The following is a 21,177-nucleotide window of genomic DNA, read 5'->3' on the forward strand; positions in this document are numbered from 1 at the left end:
GTTTAAAAGTTCCTGAGGGGTTTAGTGAAGTCTCTGATTGGCTGTTAGACACACTCAGATCAAACATGTGGACGGATGCTGCTGATCAATCATCTGATCAGGTGGATTGATGATGTTTAAATGTTTCTGATTGTTTGCAGCTTCAGGTCCAACTTTTTTCCAAAATAACCTGTGTCACCTGTGTGTGTGTCTGTGTGTGTCTGTGTGTGTGAGTCTGAACATGGATCATGTTATGAGCCGCAGAAACAATGTGGACGTGTTACACCTCCTGCATTGTTCAAATCAGCCTGAGCTCAGGGAGGATCCTGTTACACACTGCTGCGAGCTGCCAAGCAGAGCACAAAGAACACACACACACAGACACACACAGACACACACAGACACACTGATCGTTCTCACCACAGAAACTCGAACATTAGAACTGAAAGCAGGGTGTTTGCTCGTCTTTATGTGACGGTTTCTGATCCTGACAAAGGAAACGTGAGGAGCTCAGGATGTTTTCACACGGCTCGCATTCTCACACAGGCTGAACTTTGTGTTAGTTTCACAACACATTTTTGTGTCATTTTAAATCTGTTGGCTCAGATCAACATGTTGCAGTCAGTGCTGTGTGTGCTAACTTATGAACAAATCAGAAGTGGGACCCAGACAGCTCAGCCAGCTGCTCCTGCACCATCTGGAGTGTTACTGTGTGCATCCCATCCATGCAGCGTTGCTAAGTTACAGCTAGCACGCTAAAGTCATCACTACCGAAATGCTGAGTCAGCTTCATGCATCATGTGTGGACTACAAGAGTGATGTAAGACAGCGGCAGTTAGCCAGTTAGCACTAGCGTAGCTACACTGCATTGATCTGTAACATTATTACTATTATACTAGTTCTCACACCGAAACGTCCAGGACAACATCAACACTCCTCTGGTTGATGTCTGACGTTCTTGGATTGTTTTTGGCTTCAGAGGATGACGGCGGGTCAGAGAGCTTCCTGTGGAGTGTCTGACGTATGTCGCCTCCCTCTGCTGCTTCTCACAGCCTCCAGCTGACGATAGAGCTGAAACAGAACCTGAAGTAACATCAGGTGTCTCTGGAAACATGGAGTTCTTTTGTCCTTGGACCATGTGGGGGTGTGTGAGAGCACACACACACACACACACACACACACACTGCAGCTGCCGGCCTCCCTGACGACCGGCCGTCAAACAAAAAAAATTCTTTTCAGAACCAACCTCAGGAACGGCCCAGAGATGATTAAATTCTCCATGCGAGGAGTTCAAAAGCAATAAAAACTGAAATGAAAACATGGGCGGTGTGCAGCACAAAGAGCTCATTGTTGCTGGGCAAAGGAATGCCTGTGTGTGTGTGTTTGTGTGTCTGTGGGCAGAGGCCATGAGGAATGTGAGGTTTTGCATGGAGACAAAAGGCGGCCTATGACTGAGAGGGAGAGAGGGAGAGAGGGAGGCACCGAGAGGGAGGCAGAAGGAAGAGGCCGACTCCATGCTAACACTTTAGCATAAGCTGTGTTAGCATCAGCACAAACTCCTCATTGTTGTCAGGGCTGTTGTCATGGAAACCCTGCAAAAAAAGGGAAAAGTGCTGTTCTGCAGTGAAGCTGACGCCCAGTTGCTGCGGCCTCCCATGTCACCGCGGAAGTACTGGGATCACAACAGCGACAACACCGCCCCCATCAGGTCAGACTACAAAACTTCTACAATGACTCAAACAAAGTGTGCTGCAGTTCCTCTGGTGTCCACTAGAGGCTGGCTCCAAACCTGAGTTCATGGACCTCTGTAAGAATAAACACATTTACAGCTCGACCCTCGGCATGCAGCTCCAGAGCGGCTCCTGGGACCCTGCAGGTGGGTCGCCCCTCTTTATTGGGGAAACCTGGTGTGTGTTTGTTGTGGGGAGCAGAGCAATGTGAGAGGTGGAGTCTTAGCATGCTAACGTTCACATGCTAACACTACAGTTTAATGGAGAGTGTTGAAACTAAAGGATGAACTTTTCTGTGATGTGTTCATCCTGACAGGAGCCGGGCGCCGCTTCACGGTCCGTACATACGCCCGGACTGTGGAGGGAAACGCGCACCGACACAACAACATGGAGCCTCAGTGTGTTGATGTAATGAGGCAGCAATCGAGTCATGTATGCAAAGACACACACACACAGACACACACACACACGGAGGCTCATTTCCTGGAATCCCTGGTCACTGACCTCTGACCTCTGTGAGGGCGCTGACAGATTTAGGAGCGCAGCCTCCTGTGTGTCTGTGGTCTGCCGTGTGAAGAGCTTCCTGCCCGTGTTGTCAAGTCGTTTGATACAGTTCATTTTACAGTCAGAATGGTCTCAAAGCTCTTCACACAGACCCAGAACCTGGACCCCCTTAAGATCAACAGGGTCAGGAAAAACAGGAAAAAACCCTGAACAGGACCCGACTGGGTCCGACAGGACAGAGAGGATGAACTAGGAGGAAGACAGCAAAGAGTTAATGACAGTGACGTCTGCTGCTAGTGTGACGATGAGGAAAAGTTATTAATAGAAACATTCTGATGGCGCTCAGATGTAAAACAGCTGATACGTTGTTTCCCTGAGCTTCAGCTTCCTCCTCTCACAGAGACAAAGTTCAGATGCAAATCATCAGCAGGAAGATGTCCATGGACACAGGACGGCTGATGGACACATGGATCTAACATGGACGCCTGTGAAGGACGCCACAGGTCCAAGGGAGACACACACACACACACAGACAGACACACACACACACACAGACAGACACACACACACAGACACACACAGACAGACAGACACACACACACACACAGACACACACACACAGACACACAGACACACAGACAGACACACACACAGACAGACACACACACACACAGACAGACACACACACAGACAGACACACACACACACACACACAGACAGACACACACACACACAGACAGACACACACACAGACAGACACACACACACAGACACACACAGACAGACAGACACACACACACACACACACACACACACACACACAGACAGACACACACACACACACACACACACACACACACAGACACACACACACAGACACACACACACACACACAGACAGACACACACACACACACACACACACACACACACAGACACACTCTCTCTCTCTGGAAAGAAAGCCTGGTACAGACTGTAGCCTCCATCTCTGCTCAGGTTAGCCCCACAGAGCCTGAACAAACACTGTGTGTGTCTGTGTGTGTCTGTGTGTGTTCAGAGAAAAAGATGATGTATGTAATGTGTTTGTGTTGGAATGTGTGCCGCTCCCAGCAGAGTGTGTTTTCCCTGCAGCACAGAGGCCGACAAGCAACAGCTTGTCTCTATGAATGTCAGCGATACACACACACACACAGACACACACACACACAGAGACACACAGACACGCACACACACAGAGACACACAGACACACACACAGACACACACACACACAGAGACACACACACACACAGAGACACACAGACACACACACACACACAGACACACACACACACACACACACAGACACACACACACACAGAGACACACAGACACACACACAGACACGCACACACACAGAGACACACAGACACACACACAGACACACACACACACAGAGACACACACACACACAGAGACACACAGACACACACACACACACAGACACACACACAGACACGCACACACACAGACACACACACACAGACACACACAGACACGCACACACACAGACACACACAGACACACACACACTCACACCCCTCTGAGCTCACTGGTGACTTTTGGCAGAGTGTCAAAGACACTGCAGGCACGAGTGTGATCATTGATCGCATGCTGATCGGCCTTGTGCACTTATGGATCAGTGTTCTGGGGATGATGCGCTTTGCTTTCATGGAAAAAACCAACTACAAGCTTCTTCTGTTAGTCGGCGCTTCATCAGCCACCAGCACAGTGCGAGTGCTGCTCCAGCCTGCTCTCCATCAGGCTGAGCCGACAGATGAAGGTCAACATCATCATCATCATGTTTGTCTTATTCAGCAGACCCCAGTCTGAGCTGCGTTCCAGTCCAGCAGGAAGCGGCTCAGATGTTTCACACAAACAGACTGACGACGGTTTCAAATGTTAATGTGCATAAAAATAGCTTTATTTCCAATAACAAATCAGAACCTGCAGAACCCAATGATTCATTGGGTTCTTCACTCCACTGGTGATTCACATGTGGTGACAGTAAGCAGCAGAACAAACTCTCCCATGTTCACGGAGCAGACCCGGGGCCGACTACCAGCTCGATCACCGTTACTCATCATCGCCATGATCCAATCAGAGCCCTCCTCTGCCTGAGGTCGCTGCCGGCCCGCTCTGCCGACAGGTGGAGGGAAATCTTTTTCAATGTTTGGTTCATTGGGAAGTGGAGGCGTTTGGAAATTCTCTGGTGGCTACAAAGAGGAACAATCGAAGAACGATCGACTGATAATCAACCCCAGGTCTGCTGCTGACACGGCTCATCGACATCGATCCTTCTACAAACAACATAAATAAAAAAAGAAACAAAAAAGTCCTAAAGATAATAGAAACTCTTACAAAATAAAAAGTTTCAAAACTATCTGCCTCAAACTAGTGTATATAAAACTTTTAAAATCACATATACAACAGCTTAAAATGGGCGAAACACCCCAACCTGAAAGAAGGCAATAAAATTATCTGACAGTTAAATTAATACAAAAAAGGAACGAGGTGATCTACTGCAGGAAAAATACAAACACTGGAGAACGACAGGAGGCGAGTTAGTATCAAAACTCATTTACATGTACAGTGGATCACATCGACGTACTGCCAGAACAAAAACAGGAAGTACAATTTGGCATTTAAATATTTGGTAGATATTTGTGCTGCCGGGCTGTGGCAGAGTACCGAGTTAACATTGTTTGTTGTATTTCTATCTACTCACTATTTACAGATCCTTGGTAGAGCAGAGTGTGTGTGTGTGTGTGCTGTCTACAGCTACGACGAAATGTGAGCGTCAGACCGTGGCTCCGGCGATCGCTCGTAGACCCCAGACTGAACACCTAGAACTAACCTAGAACTAACAGTCGCTGTAGCTTATCGAGAAAATACAATAAAACAGCAGAGGGTACCCGAGAGACGGTGTCCGAGCCGAGCTCGGCCCGAACACACGTCAAAAACAGGACATGTGAGGGGTTCTTTAAGGAATGAACACACAGCGCCGCTTCAAAAGAAAACGGCGAGCCCTCGTCTGGCTGAAGTTGGGGGAGCTGAGCAACAAGGCGAAAACAAGAGGAGCCCAAACAGCTAGGATCCGAGTCCTGGTTCCTCTGAAACAGGCCAAGTCCAGTTCATAAAGAAAAATAAAAAGGCAAACTGTACACACTGACGTTTACAGTCTGGTGTGCAGATCAATAACCGAATTAAACACTAGAAGCGACAGCTGAGCGGACTCCAAGCATCAGCTGACGCTCAGCTCAACAAAAACACAGTGGGTGTTAAATTTGGATGCAGAGCCGCCAATGACCTCTGATCAGTTTCTATTCCCACATTTGATAAATGTAAAGTGTGTTAAGTTAGCACCTAGCTAACCATCGCCAGCCTTTATGCTAAGCTAATTAGCTGCTGGTTGCAGCCTCCATTGTAATGATTCCAGCAGTGGAACATCGTCTAAAGGACACTGCAGAGTGTGTGTGTGTGTGTGTGTGCGTCCTCAGTCATAACCGTATTTGCAGATTCCTTTTCCGGATTAGCTTAGCTTCCTCTCTGGTGCTACGTGCCAGACTGACAGGACTCCGCCCACATGAGCAGAAACATGCTTTAAAAAGGGCTTTCAGGTGGATTTAATGAGCTCTGCTGCATCTGAAGGCTTACAGGAAGTGAGGCAGACACCTTTCAAATTAAAAGCAGTTCAAAAATAAAACATCTAATAAAAACACAAACAGCAGCCGCCCGCTACAGTGACGTGAGGAGCTGCAGGAAGACGAGGAGACAATAAATAACGGGACTGTTAGTGTTTACCTGGGGACAGAACAACAACACACAGTGATCATCGTGTACCGCAGCTGAAATGGTCCGCTCCTCGTCGCACAAAAAAACAAAACCACGCCTCTGATTGGTTAGAAGAGCACCAGTAACATAAGCTGACATCAGGTAGGAGCAGTCGGTCGTGGTGTCGGGGCTTCGCCTTCTGATTTATCGCTCCGCTGAAGAAGAGTGAGGAGGTATGATGGTGGTGATGAAGATGAGGAGGCACTGTGAGGCCACTGGCCCTGATTGGGTTTTGAGGAAGTGAGGTGTGTGTAGGTGTGTGTGTGGAGGTCTATGCGTAGATCTCGGTGGTGGGGGCTTTCTTGTAGATGGGCTTCTTCCCCAGGTCGTAACTGCCCTCGTCCTTCTTCTTCATGCGGTAAATGAGGAGGAGGATGAGGAGGACCGCGAAGAGCAGGCCCACGGCGCCGCCTGCGATCAGAGCTGGAAGAGACGATGAGAGGACAGCAGGTCAGACGGGAGACGGGTCACCGCATCACGTGGCTAAAAGAAAAGGTTAAACATGGCGGCGGCAGAGCGGCCCGGCGACCCACCTGCCAGGACTTCTGTTTTGTTAAAGATGCTGTCGTCGCTGGCGTGGGACATGAGGACGTTGGGCGGGTTGTTGGACTCCGGCTCGTTCCTCAGCATGGGGATCTCATTGTTTTTCTGGACTTCATCCATCTCGCTGATGGTGGGCCGCACCGGGCGCGCCAGCTCCGGGATCTCATTGCTCTGAAGAAAAATTAGAAACGCGTCAAATCACACGTACAAAAACTACACAACACAGCGAAAGTCTGCCGCCGCTCACCTTGTCTGATGGGCGGGGCCCTCGTGGAGGCGCCTCAGTCGCTGCTGAGGAAAAACACATTTTCTTTATTTAACCGTTTCTCCACCATCAGAGTGACCTTAGGTTCTAATTTATACGCATCTGTCAGGACCGACCTCTGTCTCCAGATCCGGAGAACTCGTCGTATCCGTCCTCGTCATCGTACAGCGTGTCGGTGTAGTAGCTGTCCGTGAAGCCGAAGTCGGAGCCGTTCGGCGAGTCTCCCGACGACTCCAGCTCCATGTCCTGTGTGGACATGTCGGCAGGCTGTGTGGTCTTCATGGGCATCCACGTCTCCGTCTCCCTCACCTGCTGGGACACCAGAGACAGGGGGCTCAGTGGGGGGTCCAACGTCTCACATTTTATGATAATTAATTAGAAATAAGACAAATGAAGATCAGGGTGAGAAGATAAACTGCTGAAGCTACGAGCGATTGATTAACCACTGTGTTATAGAAAAGCTTCATACAACAGACACATTAGCCTCTTTAATCACATCACACGGCTTAATCCATCCACCATTTGCTCCTAGGCATCATGAATGGGATTAAAGCACACACACACACACACACACACACACTGATCATTAAAGCACACACACACACTGATCATTAAAGCACGCACACACACACTGATCATTAAAGCACGCACACACACACACTGATCATTAAAGCACACACACACACACTTAATCAGCATTAAGGCTGGAGCAAACAGAAGGCAGAGCAGGTAAAGCGAGGCGAGAAAAGCTCAAACACCCAGACTGAAACCACACCGGGTCACTACAGGGAGATGAAGACGGGTCCTTTAATCCCGTCAGACACACACACACACACACACACACACACACGTCAACATATAACTGATTGATGAGTCATCTCACATTTCAGTCTGCAGCAAAGTTCAAAATAAATGAATCATTTCAGTTTGAACTGGAGCAGGAACCATTTTAATAAACAACAGATATAAAAGATTGTAGAACTGAAATAACTCAGCGTTTGGATTTGATCAAGAGATCAGTTTGTGATCAGTCTGATCGAGGATAGAAATGAGCACTCTGTTATGAAAGTGGTGCACGGGTCTGACACTGGCCGGGCCCGTCTGAGCGGTCAGGAAAACATCCAAACTTCCATTTTACTGCGAACAAAAGCTGACCGCATCCTCGCAGGCCGGCGCCGTGACATCATCAGCTCCCTCATAATTACTTCCATCTGTAGGAAGGCCCTCACTTTAAGGGTGAGCTGCCCCCCCCAGCAGTGAGAGTGTGTTTGAAGGTAATCCTCTGCCATTAACAGAGAAGGAGGAAGGGAAGCCGCATTGTGCCTGCACAGGGGCTGTAAACAAAGGCGGCCATTTTCCTGTGGCTCCTCAGCACCGAGCAGGCCCGGCTCAGTCTCCTTTACTTTCTTACAGGTTCTGCTGTTTTTCCTGTCGAGTGCTCGAGTCCTTTTTCAGGCCGACAAAGAAACACTAAGAAGAAAATTCCTCTGCAGAACAACAGCCTGAAGAGCCCTGACGTCACCACCACCCTGAACATGCGGGTTATTATTACACTCGTCTAAAATGACGTTTAACCAGTTCAACATCTACATGTTAACAATCCTCCAAAAAAAAGTCCTAAAATGTTGTGTATACTGATTTATTTAAACAAATAGTGAATAACTGAAGAACTCCATCAGGTGGCAGCCTGCAGTCCTGCATACACTTAGCTTTTGGAGGAGAAATGAAAAAGCTGGAGTGGAAGCAGTTTAAGGACGGCCCCTGAATTCCCAGAAGAAGTTTAACCTCTGCTCCGAGAACAGATCTGGAATCTTTCCTGTAAACCATTAAGAAATGATTTATGAACACAAACCCGCTCTGAGCTTTGTTTTCAAGGCCTTTAAATCCGTTTGAAACCACAGAGTGCAGAAAAAAAAACCTCGGGGAGTGAAGTAAAAATGACTCTTCCATTTGGATGAGTGGCGCTGGCAGCCTGACTGAGCCCGACTGAGCCCGACTGAGCCCGACTGAGCCCGACTGAGCCCGACTGAGCCCGACTGAGCCCGACTCAGACGGGTCTGTGTTGTGGTCTCAATCAGTGTGATTCCTATAATATGACTCAGAGGGCCTGTTCCAGCACGACCCTGAATGGCAGCGAGGAAATGAGGAGCCAGGAGTCACCATTTTACTGCTGAGGATTACACACAGACACACACAGACACACACACAGACACACACAGACACACACACACACACACAGACACACACAGACACACACACAGACACACACAGACACACACACAGACACACACAGACACACACAGACACACACAGACACACACACAGACACACACAGACACACACACACACACACACACAGACACACACAGACACACACACAGACACACACACACACACACAGACACACACACAGACACACACACAGCTCCCCACTGTTGTTTAAATGAAAACATAATGGAGCAGGGAGCTCCTTACTCCCACAAAGGGAGGCGATGCAGAGAGTAAGACACATTTTTGGGATTTGATAATATAATAAGATATGAAAAAGTTTAAAAACTTAAATGATCACTTTTATTATTGTTCTAAAAAAGGTTTGTTCATATTCGACTCGACCAAAGTCAGTGGTAACAGATATGTGAAGCTCCTTTCTCCTCAGCTCAAACAGCAGCGTCCCGTCACACAGGCTGACTGAGGCTTGTCCCAACAGGTCGGGTTGATTCAGTGGAACAGGATCAAATGTGGAGGAGTTTCTGTTATGTTAAGGTAATGATGGCAGCCTCTGAATGTCCCGTCAGATGGAGCAGATATTTACTATATTCTCTCAGCAAGCAAAGCCGGGACGGGACTCCTGCCAAGTCCCCGTCTGCCTGGACAAAAACAAGCTCGCTCTGTCCTGTTTCCAAGAATGTATTCAGGACAACAAACAGCAGGGAGGGACAGAGGAGGCGAAATCTGCAGCGAGCTCAGAGACCAAACAGACGGGAGGAAAAGTGTGTTTAAACCAGCGGGGACGAGCAGAGGAGAGTCTGAACGCTGTTATGTAACCACGTCGACATGGAGATCAGCGCTGACATTTTACTGCCTGCCTCAGACACGGAGCTGCTGTGTTTGGTGAAGAGTCTGCAGACTACCAAGGGTTAAAACCAGCAGAGCAGTTTCAGCTTCATAACATACAAACTGTGCTTGATTCAGGCGCTGCAGTGAAGCACCAGGCCGATGTTCGGGACGTTTAAAAAGACTCACTGTGTGTTTGTAGTAGGCTGCATGGCTGTGGAAGAAGCTGGGTTTGTGTCTCTGTGAGGGACCGCTGCCATGTTGGCAGCGCCACAGTCTGCCTAAACTCCCAATACAGGCAAAGACGGGGAGCACAAGTCAAAACGATAAAACTGCAGTTGTATTAAATTTGCTCTACATGTTACCAAACTTAACGCTCAACACGCTGTAACGTGCTGCAGAGCACGCAGCACGCAGCACGCAAAGCTGGAAAACTCCCCATAAATCACAGTCGGCCCGACGGTATTCAGTTAAACACGCCCCTGTTAAAGGGCACTTATCGCGTCATACGTTTCTAATGTGTCCCAGCTGATAAGCAGCCGGACGTGGATCACAGCCAAACCAGCGACTTTCAGCCAGACCAAATGGCTTTAATGGAAAGAAGTGAGAACTAACATTTTCATTTGTGGCAACAATGGAGTTCAACATGTTCCACAGCACAAAGGACCCAGTCAGTAAACCTGAGCTCCATCAGTTCTGACTCCACCAGCAGCGATAACAGCGATTATCACTCAGATAAACTTTATCACAGACTCTCAGTGCAGAGCCACCCAGCAGCTGAACAGAGCTGCTCTTTGTTTAATGAAAGCCTCTTAATTGCAGAGCTCATCTGGTCTCACCATATTAGAGGAAGAAAAACCATAAGGCCACAGAAGGCCATGTGACTCAGACATCATCACGCGCAACAAAACAAGCACATTAAAAAGCCACAGGACCTGAATTAGACCAGAAAGAAGAAACAGATTAGTACCGATTCATTCCTTCCATGAATCAACTTTCTAAAACTCACAACGTAAACAACAGAAACATCAAGTAATCCGCCGGTGATTTACAGCCTGGTTTATGAAAGCTGCTCCTCTGACGGTTCCTGCCTCCTCCCGTCTGTGTTGATCCTGCCCATCGCAACATGGAGGTCCTACAGCTTCCAGGTCTGTGACTGCTCAGTGAAAGGCAGTCTGTCAAGACACCCGCCACCCAGTCTTTGGGCCGGTCCCTTCCATTGACGCAGAACAAAGCCAGTGGATGCCTCAGGAGCATATCAATGACCAAGGTAACCAGGGATAAGCCCCCAGCAGCCTCCCTTCATTAAACCAGGGAAACAATCCCTCCATCTGCCAACACTGGGAGAGGCATCTGGTCCATTCACACGGAGGCGTGGAGGAGGTAGGGGTGTGAAAAGGCCAAAAAGAAACAGCGCAGGAATGCGTTTCCTTGTTCTTTGTGATGTCCGGCGTCTCTTGACCTTCCCGAGAGACGCCGATTATTGTCGTTTCTAACCTTCCCTCTTTCATGTGATACTCACACGGCTTCAAACCAACAGGTACGCCTCTGAATTCACATGAGGGGCTAGCAGTGCTACTTTTTCCCTTCGCCTCACTACAGTCACTCTGTTTCTCAGCCCCCCCTCCCTTCGCGCCGCCAGCTGATACTTGAACCAGCAGGACTCGTAGCACAGATTGTGCCGGCTCATCTGCTTGTGAGATGCACTTCTGACCCCTGACATAACACCGACAAAGGCCACGCTTCAGGAGTCCAAGGCCTATGGCTTACGGTACACACAGGGTCCCACAAGGAGGGCACAACCATGGGGTCACTGTAAACGTGATCCATGTCAGAAAGTCTGCTCCTGGTTTTATGTTGTCCTTCATGAGGCCTGAGTATGTCCAGTATGAACCTTAAACAGAGCTGGAACACACACACCTTCGCCTTTTGCTCCGACAGTCAAGCTCTAGATTCCTCCTACCTACGCTCTGTCTATCTATAGCAGAGTTTCCACCTATCAGCACCATGTGAGGCTCCACAGCATGACACACAGAGTCACAGCATACAGATGGAGGGATGGACGTCAGGACAGAAACAGAGGCCGTTTGTTCCAAACAGAAAAGAATTCCCTACATTTGATTTAAAAAAAAAAATCATGTTAAAGTTATCGCTCAAAACATCTGGGACTAACAGATGAAGCCAACTGCAGCTCCTCCACTGTCCACTAGAGGCTGGCTCCAAATGAGGTCAATCCTCAAAGACCTCCATGTTAAAATGTCCGACTTCACAGCAGAAACACACCTGTGTACAGACTGCTGGGTGAAGTTTCTCATAACCAACCGTCCACCTAAGTCCCGCCTTATTTCCCAAACGTGGGTTAGGCACTTGGTGCCTTTAGGACCTGGTGGCGTTTGGTCAGCAGGTGATCGCTGTGTTCACACCTGCCCAAACTAACCCAGCCGAAGGCTGCAGGTGTGAAAGCACCCTAGAGGGAAGCTGAGTCAGGCGGGCTGGCCCGGCTTTGTCACAAAACAAACATTTCTCAGTAACACTGCAGTAGTTAAATTTGATAACAAGCTAAAGAACCTGTGTGCTGTCAGACTTCCTGCCGGTTGAGATAAGACAGAAGCAGCTGTGCAGCAGACGGGGTTAATTCAGTTTCCACTGATAAGCCCAACTGAGTTTTGACGAGCACCTCCGGAGGGAACGTCCGATCTTATCGACATGGCCTTTATTGGTCACTTCCTCCCGCCGGTCCAGCAGTGTCAATAGGATGGGTCTCCGTTATTACCACATCTACGACTGACGGACAAATGAGCCGGATGCCTGCGGCGAGTCAGACTCTGCTTCTCCAACATCCTCCCTGCCAGTCCTTCTTCTGTGATGTCACTCCCTCAGGCAGACATATCGCTGCCTGGGATCAAAGACATTACAGCTTAATAGACTAAATGTAAGCAACTGCAGAGTGATTATCAGCCGAGAGAGATCGGCTGACAGCATTAAAGGACAGGAAGTTATAAGAAAAAGGCAGAAAAACAGGAAACATCCATCCAGGATGGATCCACTCAGTGTCTGACAATGGAGAAGAGGCATGAGTGCAAATCATTCCAGTAAACAACTGAGCTATTGATATGTATTCGTTAGTTTGGACATGTGACAAAGTCCATTCATTAACAGTGGAAAATTAGTCACAATAGCTCTCATTCACTTCCAGCAGCTCAGAGGAGGAATAAGAAGCCTTCACTGCGACTTCCATCATGAAATGGAGCTTTGGTTAAGTTCAAGTTAAATCTGCATCTGACATCGATTGATGCAGCGTTTAGGCACACGTGATGAACAGATCCGTTTGAAATGAGCAGCCTCGTGCTGCACATGAGTCAATAAAACACACAGAACACAAACGTCCAGGATTTGAACAATTAGTCACTGATTAACACAGCGGGATCACAGTTAAAGCCAAAGGAGCCACAACAACTAGTGAGCTGGTTCTGCTTGATTCCAGGGTTCATGCTACGCTAACTAGACTTGTACCAGTATGGAAAAATGTAGGCGTTATCGCCAGCGACGCTGCTAAAATGTTCCTGGTGACGGGCTGTGTGCTGCTGCTGCTGAGTTTGGCGGACTGAGGAATGCATCTCTCCATGTGGGTCGGCTGAGAAGCCAAGGCCTGGGCTACACACAGGCAGCCACTACATTCCTGTACTGTCTACAATGGAGCCAAGGCACTCCAAGCATACAGACACTCAATTAAGAGCTCAGGCTGAACCACTGAGGTCTGCGAGTACTGCTGCTCTGGTCCTCCTAGGCTCAGTCGGCCATGTCATGGAGCGCTCGCACACAACAAGCTTTAAAGACGATCACAGTGCAAAGAAACACCGCTGACTTTACTTCTACTTCAGCTAGCACTCTGTGGCACGTCCCAGCAGAATTAAGTGAAACCAGCAGCAGATTCTGTCACAGCTCCATGTCTTTACTGCGAGAAACAAACACAGCAACTTCCACAAGTTAATCTCCGCCGGATCAGAAGTGGCCTCTTAGGCCAACAACAGGTTCCGTCTGAGAGCCGCTGGATAGTGTAGAACGGCAGACCTCACACAAACCTGACACACACCACATCAAAGTGGTGCTGCACTGTTGAGATGCATATGTCAGGAAGGATGTCTGAATGAGGGGAAGCCCTCATACCACCCAAAAGCACTCCGCTCTGATGTCTGAGAGCAGATACTGCGACTGGAGACACAGATCACGCTTCATTTTCAGGCAGAGCGTTTCCAGAGAACACCACAATCAACAGCCCCTGCCCTGAAAGCCATGAAAAATCACCCGTGTTTAGAGTAAATGTCATGTGGCCTGAAAATGAAGGGACTTTTTAGAGATGTCTACATGTCAACACACACACACACACACACACACACACACACACACACACACACACACACACACCACACACACACACACACACACACACACACACACACACACACACACACACACACACACACACACACACACACACACACACCACACACACACACACACACCACACACACACACACACACACACACACACACACACACACACACACACACACACACACACACACACACACACACACACACACACACACACACACACACACACACACTCCCCTTAAAAACCCTGAAATTACTGATTAACCATCAATAAACAGCAGGGACTCTCAGGCCCCCTGGTCACTGTGTGTTCACTGTGAGCAGGAGCCAACTCAACAAGTTCAGCTGCCTTTATTGATATTAAAATGAGACATTAAGTCAATATTATTGGGCTGTGTGACTCTGCGGCCAGCCTTTTTTGGGTGGAGCAGTTTGATCCTTACATGTCATGCTCCCTCCCTCCATTTTTCATGTCACATCGATCTGTTCTGCTGAGTGGAAGGGCGTCGATAGCTGCTAACAGTCTGGCTACAGGCCCAGAACAACAGGAACCTGTCAGAGTATGACGGGCCGTCCCGGGACCGGGGCGCTGATATATCACCGACCACAAAGTCTCATGATGAAGAACAAATAAGAGCCAAAGGCAGCGATAATGATACCACACAAACACAACATGTTCACACCAACAGGATTCAGTAAAAAAATACAAAGACATGATGTTTAAAAATGTTTTTTCCACTGTTGGTAACAGCTGTGTGGATAAATGTTGCACATACTGGTTTGTCTAATTTTGCATCAATAGTGCTCAAACACTGAGCCCACACTGCCTGAACATACGACCAGAGATAAACACATTCCAGTTCTCTCACACACATCTATAATAACTTTAACATTGCCGTCTGCAGCAGATCTGAGTGAAGGAATTCTGAGACCGTTTCATGTTTAACTAGAAAGTAGCTACAGCAAAGAAGTTCGGATGAAGGGGATATAACCCGGAGAGGAGGGTTTTACGGTGGACTTCTGCCCTGTATGGGTCCATATACTTATATGTGGCAGCAGAAAGGGGTGGAGAGAGAGTGAGGGGGATCAGATTCTCGGCCGCTCTCCATCACAGGCAGGAAGGACAAAAACCTCCTCTCTCTGTGCCAACATTCCTCGGCCCAAAGGGATTTTATAGACCAGCGGACAGCAATGCAGGAACCATTATTACATCCTAGTCATACTATTTATCATGCTCCCTCCTTCCCTGCAATCTTTTCACCACGCGGCCTTTCAGCGCACCCCATCATGCAAAAGAGACAAAAAAACCTCCTTAAAAAACCTCGCTCATTCTCGTGCAAATGATCGGGTGGGGGCTCAATGCAAAACCAGTCACATTCCAACAAGATACAACAAATGGACTCGGCCCCATGGCTCCAAAGGCAACAAGCCGAGGTGTGGTAGTGCAACACGGATTAACTGCGGGGCAGAGAGGATTTTCTTACCCTGATTAACCACACAGTTGCCACCTTGAGCACATTTGGTTAATGAAGCGCTTTGATGTTGCTAATTGAAATGAAAACCACACAAAGATGAAACCAGGTCAGAGTAATCTGCACCTTAAGATGTCTCACAAAACTGCACACACTGCGCAGAAGAAGCAAGAACACAAGCCGTTTGTGTCATATCCAGTCAGTGTGTCCAACAAAAAAACTGAACCACGTGTCCCACATGGCATGACGGAGACTTCTGTGTTTTTACAGTCTGTTTACCGGGTTGTTTTTTACAGGTGTAATTTTGGCTACACACAAAAAAAACATTTAAATACATCACAGCCTGCAGGTGATTAAAGTAAACCTTGCAGGTCCTCCACTTCATGGCAGACTGGGTGAAAGTGAAGGGGTTTCACCTTCACGCAGTCTGCCGTGAAGGACTTGCAGTGACTTGTGGCCATACATGGACAGAAACTGCTGAGGTCAATGGAAACAAAGCATGGAGCAGGCTTTGTTTGGCCCGCTCTATCTTGGACAAACTGATAAAATGGAACACAAGACTTACAGCTAAACGCTCGACAACCCCCAGGCAGCAGAAGACTTTGCTAAATGAAGCAATAACTTCCTCTTGGCATCCAGGGGATATGAAATCCAATCTGAATCCACAGATAAAAAACATTCCAGGCGTGCCTGTGGCTCCCAAAAACTCCCCTGTTTAACATTCAGAGCACGCTCTATTGTCAGGTAGAAGAACATTGTTATCGATTAGCTGGGAACGCCAAACCCACATACCAATAATGACCTCAGTGGGTAGAGAGAATAAAAGGCCAGGAGGAGGGAGGGGAGGATTGTCATAGCTCAGAGGCCAAGTATCCATCAAGAGAAAGCACGAGGACTAAAGTCTGGAGTTCATTTCAACACAACTACAGAGAGGTGCTGGGAAGGCTGTAGGTGTAGCCACGCTAGGCTAGGCTAGGGGAGAGAAGTGCCCCTTATGAAAAGGCCCCAGAGCCCTATTGAGATCCCTCCAAGTGTGCAAAATCCTCAAGAGGGCCAGTCAAGATCACCAGAGGTCACATTCCAGAGGGGAAATCAAAAAGAGAAGAGGAGGAGGAGGAGAAGCCTCGCAGCTCTGAGGAATGTAACAGCCTGCATGGACGACCTGGTCGGGCTGGAGGAAGACGTTCAGTCAGACCTGGGATCAGCAGCACAAAGCATGTGACGCATCAAGCTAGAGTAAACCAAACATATCTGGCATGCAGTTAAACCTGCTGCCATCCAGTCCTCCCCAGTCCTCCACAGGCCATTTGGACCGACCAGCTGGGCCGCCTGGAGGTGAGGGGGTGGGTGCATGTGTTTGAATGTGGGTGGCACAGACAGCTTGTTACTACACACAACCTGAAGTCAGCATTCAGCACAAACACACATCACACAAGGCTTTGTTTCTATTAAAGCCAGGAAAACAAAACAAGAAGTTTCAACCCTGCTCCTGACCACTGTTATATATGTGTGTATAAAAGATCAGACACCAGCAGCAATAAAAGTCATCTGCAGGCGTGTTTATTGGCCACAGCAGGTTACACACCAACACTTATTTCCTTTGGACAGAAGGACAGGGTCAACGTCTGATGTTTGACTAACCGTGGTTTCATAAATGTTTAATTAGGAAGAGAAACCAGGCGCATCAGAAGTGGTGTGACATGAACACACACACACATTCAGGGGTTTCTACCAGGCAGTAAGAGATCAGGCATTTCAGTCCTGTCACACTCCACATTCTTCTGCTATTAAGTCAACCTTCAGGTTTTCACAACACAGGAAGTCCCAGTATAACTCATCCCAAGGGCTACAAGGCAGACTTTACATGGAGCGTGAGAAACTTGGTCATCATCTGTGCACAGCTGCGTCCTTATATGTGTTTACATGCAGCCACATCCAGGTTTAAAGATCATCACACACACACACACACACACACACACAGTGATAGATATAACTTAGTTAACTCTTCTCTTCTCAGTGAACACTGATATTATTTTTTTCATTGATTACAACAAGTCATTCGTGTAAAAAGGAGCCAGTGAGTGGACCTGCCAGGTCCCTGCCCCCAGCTGGGGCCCCAGACTGGATCATATCAGCGGGCTGCGGGTGCCCGTGTGTCCCCTGACCGAAGCTAAGCGGCTAACAGCCCCGCGGCTCCGCCACACATCCAGCGAACCGCTCCTTCCATCCGCCACAGTTCACCAGAAGCTCCCCTCCACACGGCTAATCCTCCAGAGTTAGCATCAGCTGCTAACCGGCGCTGTCACAGAGACAGAGGGGCCAGCCGGTGTCGGTCGGTGGGAGAAGAGCCGAACAGACTTACCGACTCTGAAAACACGGAGGCGGAGAGAATCACCACGAGGCACAGGCGGAGCATGGCTGTCCGTTCAGGGCTAGCTTGGAGCGTCGGAGGTCTGAAGAGGTCTTCTCGGTATAGTCCAACAAAAGCACAGAGCTGTCCCCGTTTAGCACCTTGACCGCGTCCCGTGTGTCTCTCCGGCGGATGGTGGACTTCACTGAGGCTCCGCGCCGGCTGCTCCGCCGCTCTATAACCAGACAGCCGGAGCGCGCTCCGCCAATCACCGCGCTGACTTTACGGGAACCTTCGTTACGTCACAGGCCACGCCTCCCGTCCGCTAACAACACGGCGGCCATGTTGGGCAGGGGTCGGTCAGGCAGACCCTCCAGAGTCTGAACCCTCACAGCGTCCTGAGGGTTTGACAGATGATAACACAGAGACTCACGTTTAACAGAGAACCACCTGAAGAAGACCGGACCTCTGCCCGGACCTCTGCCCGGACCTCTGCCCCCTCTGCCCGGACCTCTGACCTCTGCCCAGACCTCTGCCCAGACCTCTGCCCCCTCTGCCCGGACCTCTGCCCCCTCTGCCCGGGCCTCTGCCCGGACCTCTGCCCCCTCTGCCCGGACCTCTGCCCGGACCTCTGCCCCCTCTGCCCGGACCTCTGACCTCTGCCCAGACCTCTGCCCCCTCTGCCCGGACCTCTGACCTCTGCCCAGACCTCTGCCCGGGCCTCTGCCCCCTCTGCCCGGACCTCTGCCCCCTCTGCCCGGGCCTCTGCCCGGACCTCTGCCCCCTCTGCCCGGGCCTCTGACCTCTGCCCGGACCTCTGCCCGGGCCTCTGCCCAGACCTCTGCCCACAGGGCGGAGGACACGGACACAGGACATCACTGAATAACTTTAGAAATAACAATGAGATCAGATCAGAATGCACTGATTCTGGAGGTTAATGAGGGTAAAACGATGTCCTGCTGTGGATTCATTGTTTTATATATTTTAAAATAAAGTGATTTAGGACTTGATAAATAAACAGCTGCTGTGTATCTTCACTGATAACAAGCCAATAATGGGTCTTTAGAGGCGGCAACAACAGGAGGTTAGAAATCAGACACGGTGTCCTCTGATGTCTCCCACCACAGAAGAAGAAACACTGCTGTCCACATACTTTTGGTCACAGTATGTTGAGCACCTAAAACTCTGCCTCATCGAAGGAGAAACTGAATCTGTTCGCTTCTCTGTCGGCCTGTTTTCAGAGGAAGCGGCTGCCTGCGGGGCTTTCTGCTGCTTCATGGAAATTCTTCAGGTGACGCCATCTTCCGGTAAGTTCCTCCTCCTTCCCCATTCACTTTCCCTCTGTGGACTTCAGTCCCCTGTCTGGAAACAACGGCAGCGTGACTCACTCTTCCTGTTTTCTTTTCCTCTCTCCTGGAATCTTACATCACTGAAGTTTCACTCTTCTGTTTTGGATTGAGAGGTTTTAAAATGTACCAGGCCTCAGGCCCTGATCTGTTTATTCATGTGTGGTGACACAGTGGGGCTTTGTGTTAATCCCACATGTTCATAAGTTGTTGTGAGTCAGAAAGTTAAAAAAATACAGTGTCATAATGGATGATTATTTACACCTGAGATACCCAGCATTTCCCCGAGGGACCTTCCCAAACAGACTAATAAAGTTTATTCTCTGACAGGAACATTTCACATTTCTGTTAAAATTACACAACGGCTCAAAAGTTAAATTAATGACACAAAAATACAACACACTTTTCTATCATAGTTGCAGGTATGAGGTTTATTGAAAAATGTAAAATTATTTACATGAATTAATAAAACACAGAATAATAAAGACTGTCTCTGTGTGTGTCTGTCCCTGTGTGTGTCTGTCCCTGTGTGTGACTGTCCCTGTGTGTGACTGTCCCTGTGTGTCTGTGACTGTCCCTGTGTGTGACTGTCCCTGACTGTGACTGTCCCTGTGTGTGTCTGTCCCTGTGTGTGTCTGTGACTGTCCCTGTGTGTGACTGTCCCTGTGTGTGACTGTCCCTGTGTGTGACTGTCCCTGTGTGTGACTGTCCCTGTGTGTGACTGTCCCTGACTGTGACTGTCCCTGTCTGTCTGTGACTGTCCCTGTGTGTGACTGTCCCTGTGTGTCTGTGACTGTCCCTGTGTGTGACTGTCCCTGACTGTGACTGTCCCTGTGTGTGTCTGTCCCTGTGTGTGTCTGTGACTGTCCCTGTGTGTGACTGTCCCTGTGTGTGACTGTCCCTGTGTGTGACTGTCCCTGTGTGTGACTGTCCCTGTGTGTGACTGTCCCTGTCTGTCTGTGACTGTCCCTGTGTGTCTGTGACTGTCCCTGACTGTGACTGTCCCTGTCTGTCTGTGACTGTCCCTGTGTGTGACTGTGACTGTGTGTGACTGTCCCATGTCTGTCTGTGACTGTCCCTGTGTCCACTGCTTCTGTTCAGCGTCATTCTCTCAGCATCAGCCTCCGTGTCCACAGAAAGGACTTATTGATGGAACTGAAACAGAACTGAAGTCTTCTGGAGAAAAGCAGGATGGATTTTTCACAGCAGCTGTGGAGGAGCTTTATTATTATACATACTATTTTATGTTATCTCTTAAAATCACCTTTATTTTGTATCTGTGATCTTCCCACTCTTCATTCTTAATGTGCTCATTGGTTGTGCTCAGGTGTTGAGATGATGTTTAAATGTGGTTCTGTGTGTTCTGGAGCCATGCTGTCCTGTTGATGTTATTATGAGGCGTATTCGTGTTGGTAGGACTGAGTGTGACGTCATTAAAGGCGTCGGTGTGGACTGCACGACTTTGACTACTTTAAAATCATCACTGGGATTTTCTGCCGTTCCATTAGAGAACAAAAACAACACACATCTAAAGATTTGATAACAGATAAAAGATCGGCTAAACCTGGAAAAACCCAGGAAACAGTGTGTGTGTGTGTTTAAACGGAACAGCAGGGGGCGTGTCATTTGTTATTTGTGTCTAAAAGAGGAAGCTGGAGTTTCCAGTCT

At 48.8% G+C, this 21,177-nt stretch overlaps 1 protein-coding gene across 3 annotated transcripts; it reads right to left on the reverse strand.

Annotated features, from left to right (window-relative positions):
* Positions 1 to 4,419: 4,419 nt before the first annotated feature.
* On the reverse strand, positions 4,420 to 18,406 carry LOC114450868 (syndecan-4-like). 3 transcript variants are annotated; one of them, XM_028429292.1, is made up of 5 exons: positions 18,176 to 18,406; positions 7,009 to 7,204; positions 6,875 to 6,915; positions 6,618 to 6,798; positions 4,420 to 6,507 (listed from the first exon to the last, which is right to left on the reverse strand). In XM_028429292.1, exons 1-5 carry the CDS (start codon positions 18,227 to 18,229, stop codon positions 6,356 to 6,358), a joined length of 624 nt encoding a protein of 207 aa, XP_028285093.1. In that variant the 5' UTR covers positions 18,230 to 18,406; the 3' UTR covers positions 4,420 to 6,355. The 3 variants fall into 3 exon arrangements, with proteins under 3 accessions (XP_028285093.1, XP_028285091.1, XP_028285092.1); XM_028429290.1 differs by having other exon boundaries at positions 6,875 to 6,918; positions 18,176 to 18,404; XM_028429291.1 differs by having other exon boundaries at positions 6,875 to 6,918; positions 7,009 to 7,201; positions 18,176 to 18,399.
* Between the last annotated feature and the right edge of the window lie 2,771 nt (positions 18,407 to 21,177).

The sequence above is a fragment of the Parambassis ranga genome, chromosome 18, assembly GCF_900634625.1.
Source record: "Parambassis ranga chromosome 18, fParRan2.1, whole genome shotgun sequence".
NCBI lineage: Eukaryota > Metazoa > Chordata > Actinopteri > Ambassidae > Parambassis > Parambassis ranga.

Coding starts and splice junctions, on each gene's coding strand:
- LOC114450868 (XM_028429290.1), bottom strand. CDS start 18,229: ATGCTCCGCCTGTGCCTCGTGGTGATTCTCTCCGCCTCCGTGTTTTCA. Junction 6,919..7,008: donor CTCCGGATCTGGAGACAGAG/GTCGGTCCTGAC, acceptor GTTTTTCCTCAG/CAGCGACTGAGGCGCCTCCA. Junction 6,799..6,874: donor GGCCCCGCCCATCAGACAAG/GTGAGCGGCGGC, acceptor ATTTTTCTTCAG/AGCAATGAGATCCCGGAGCT.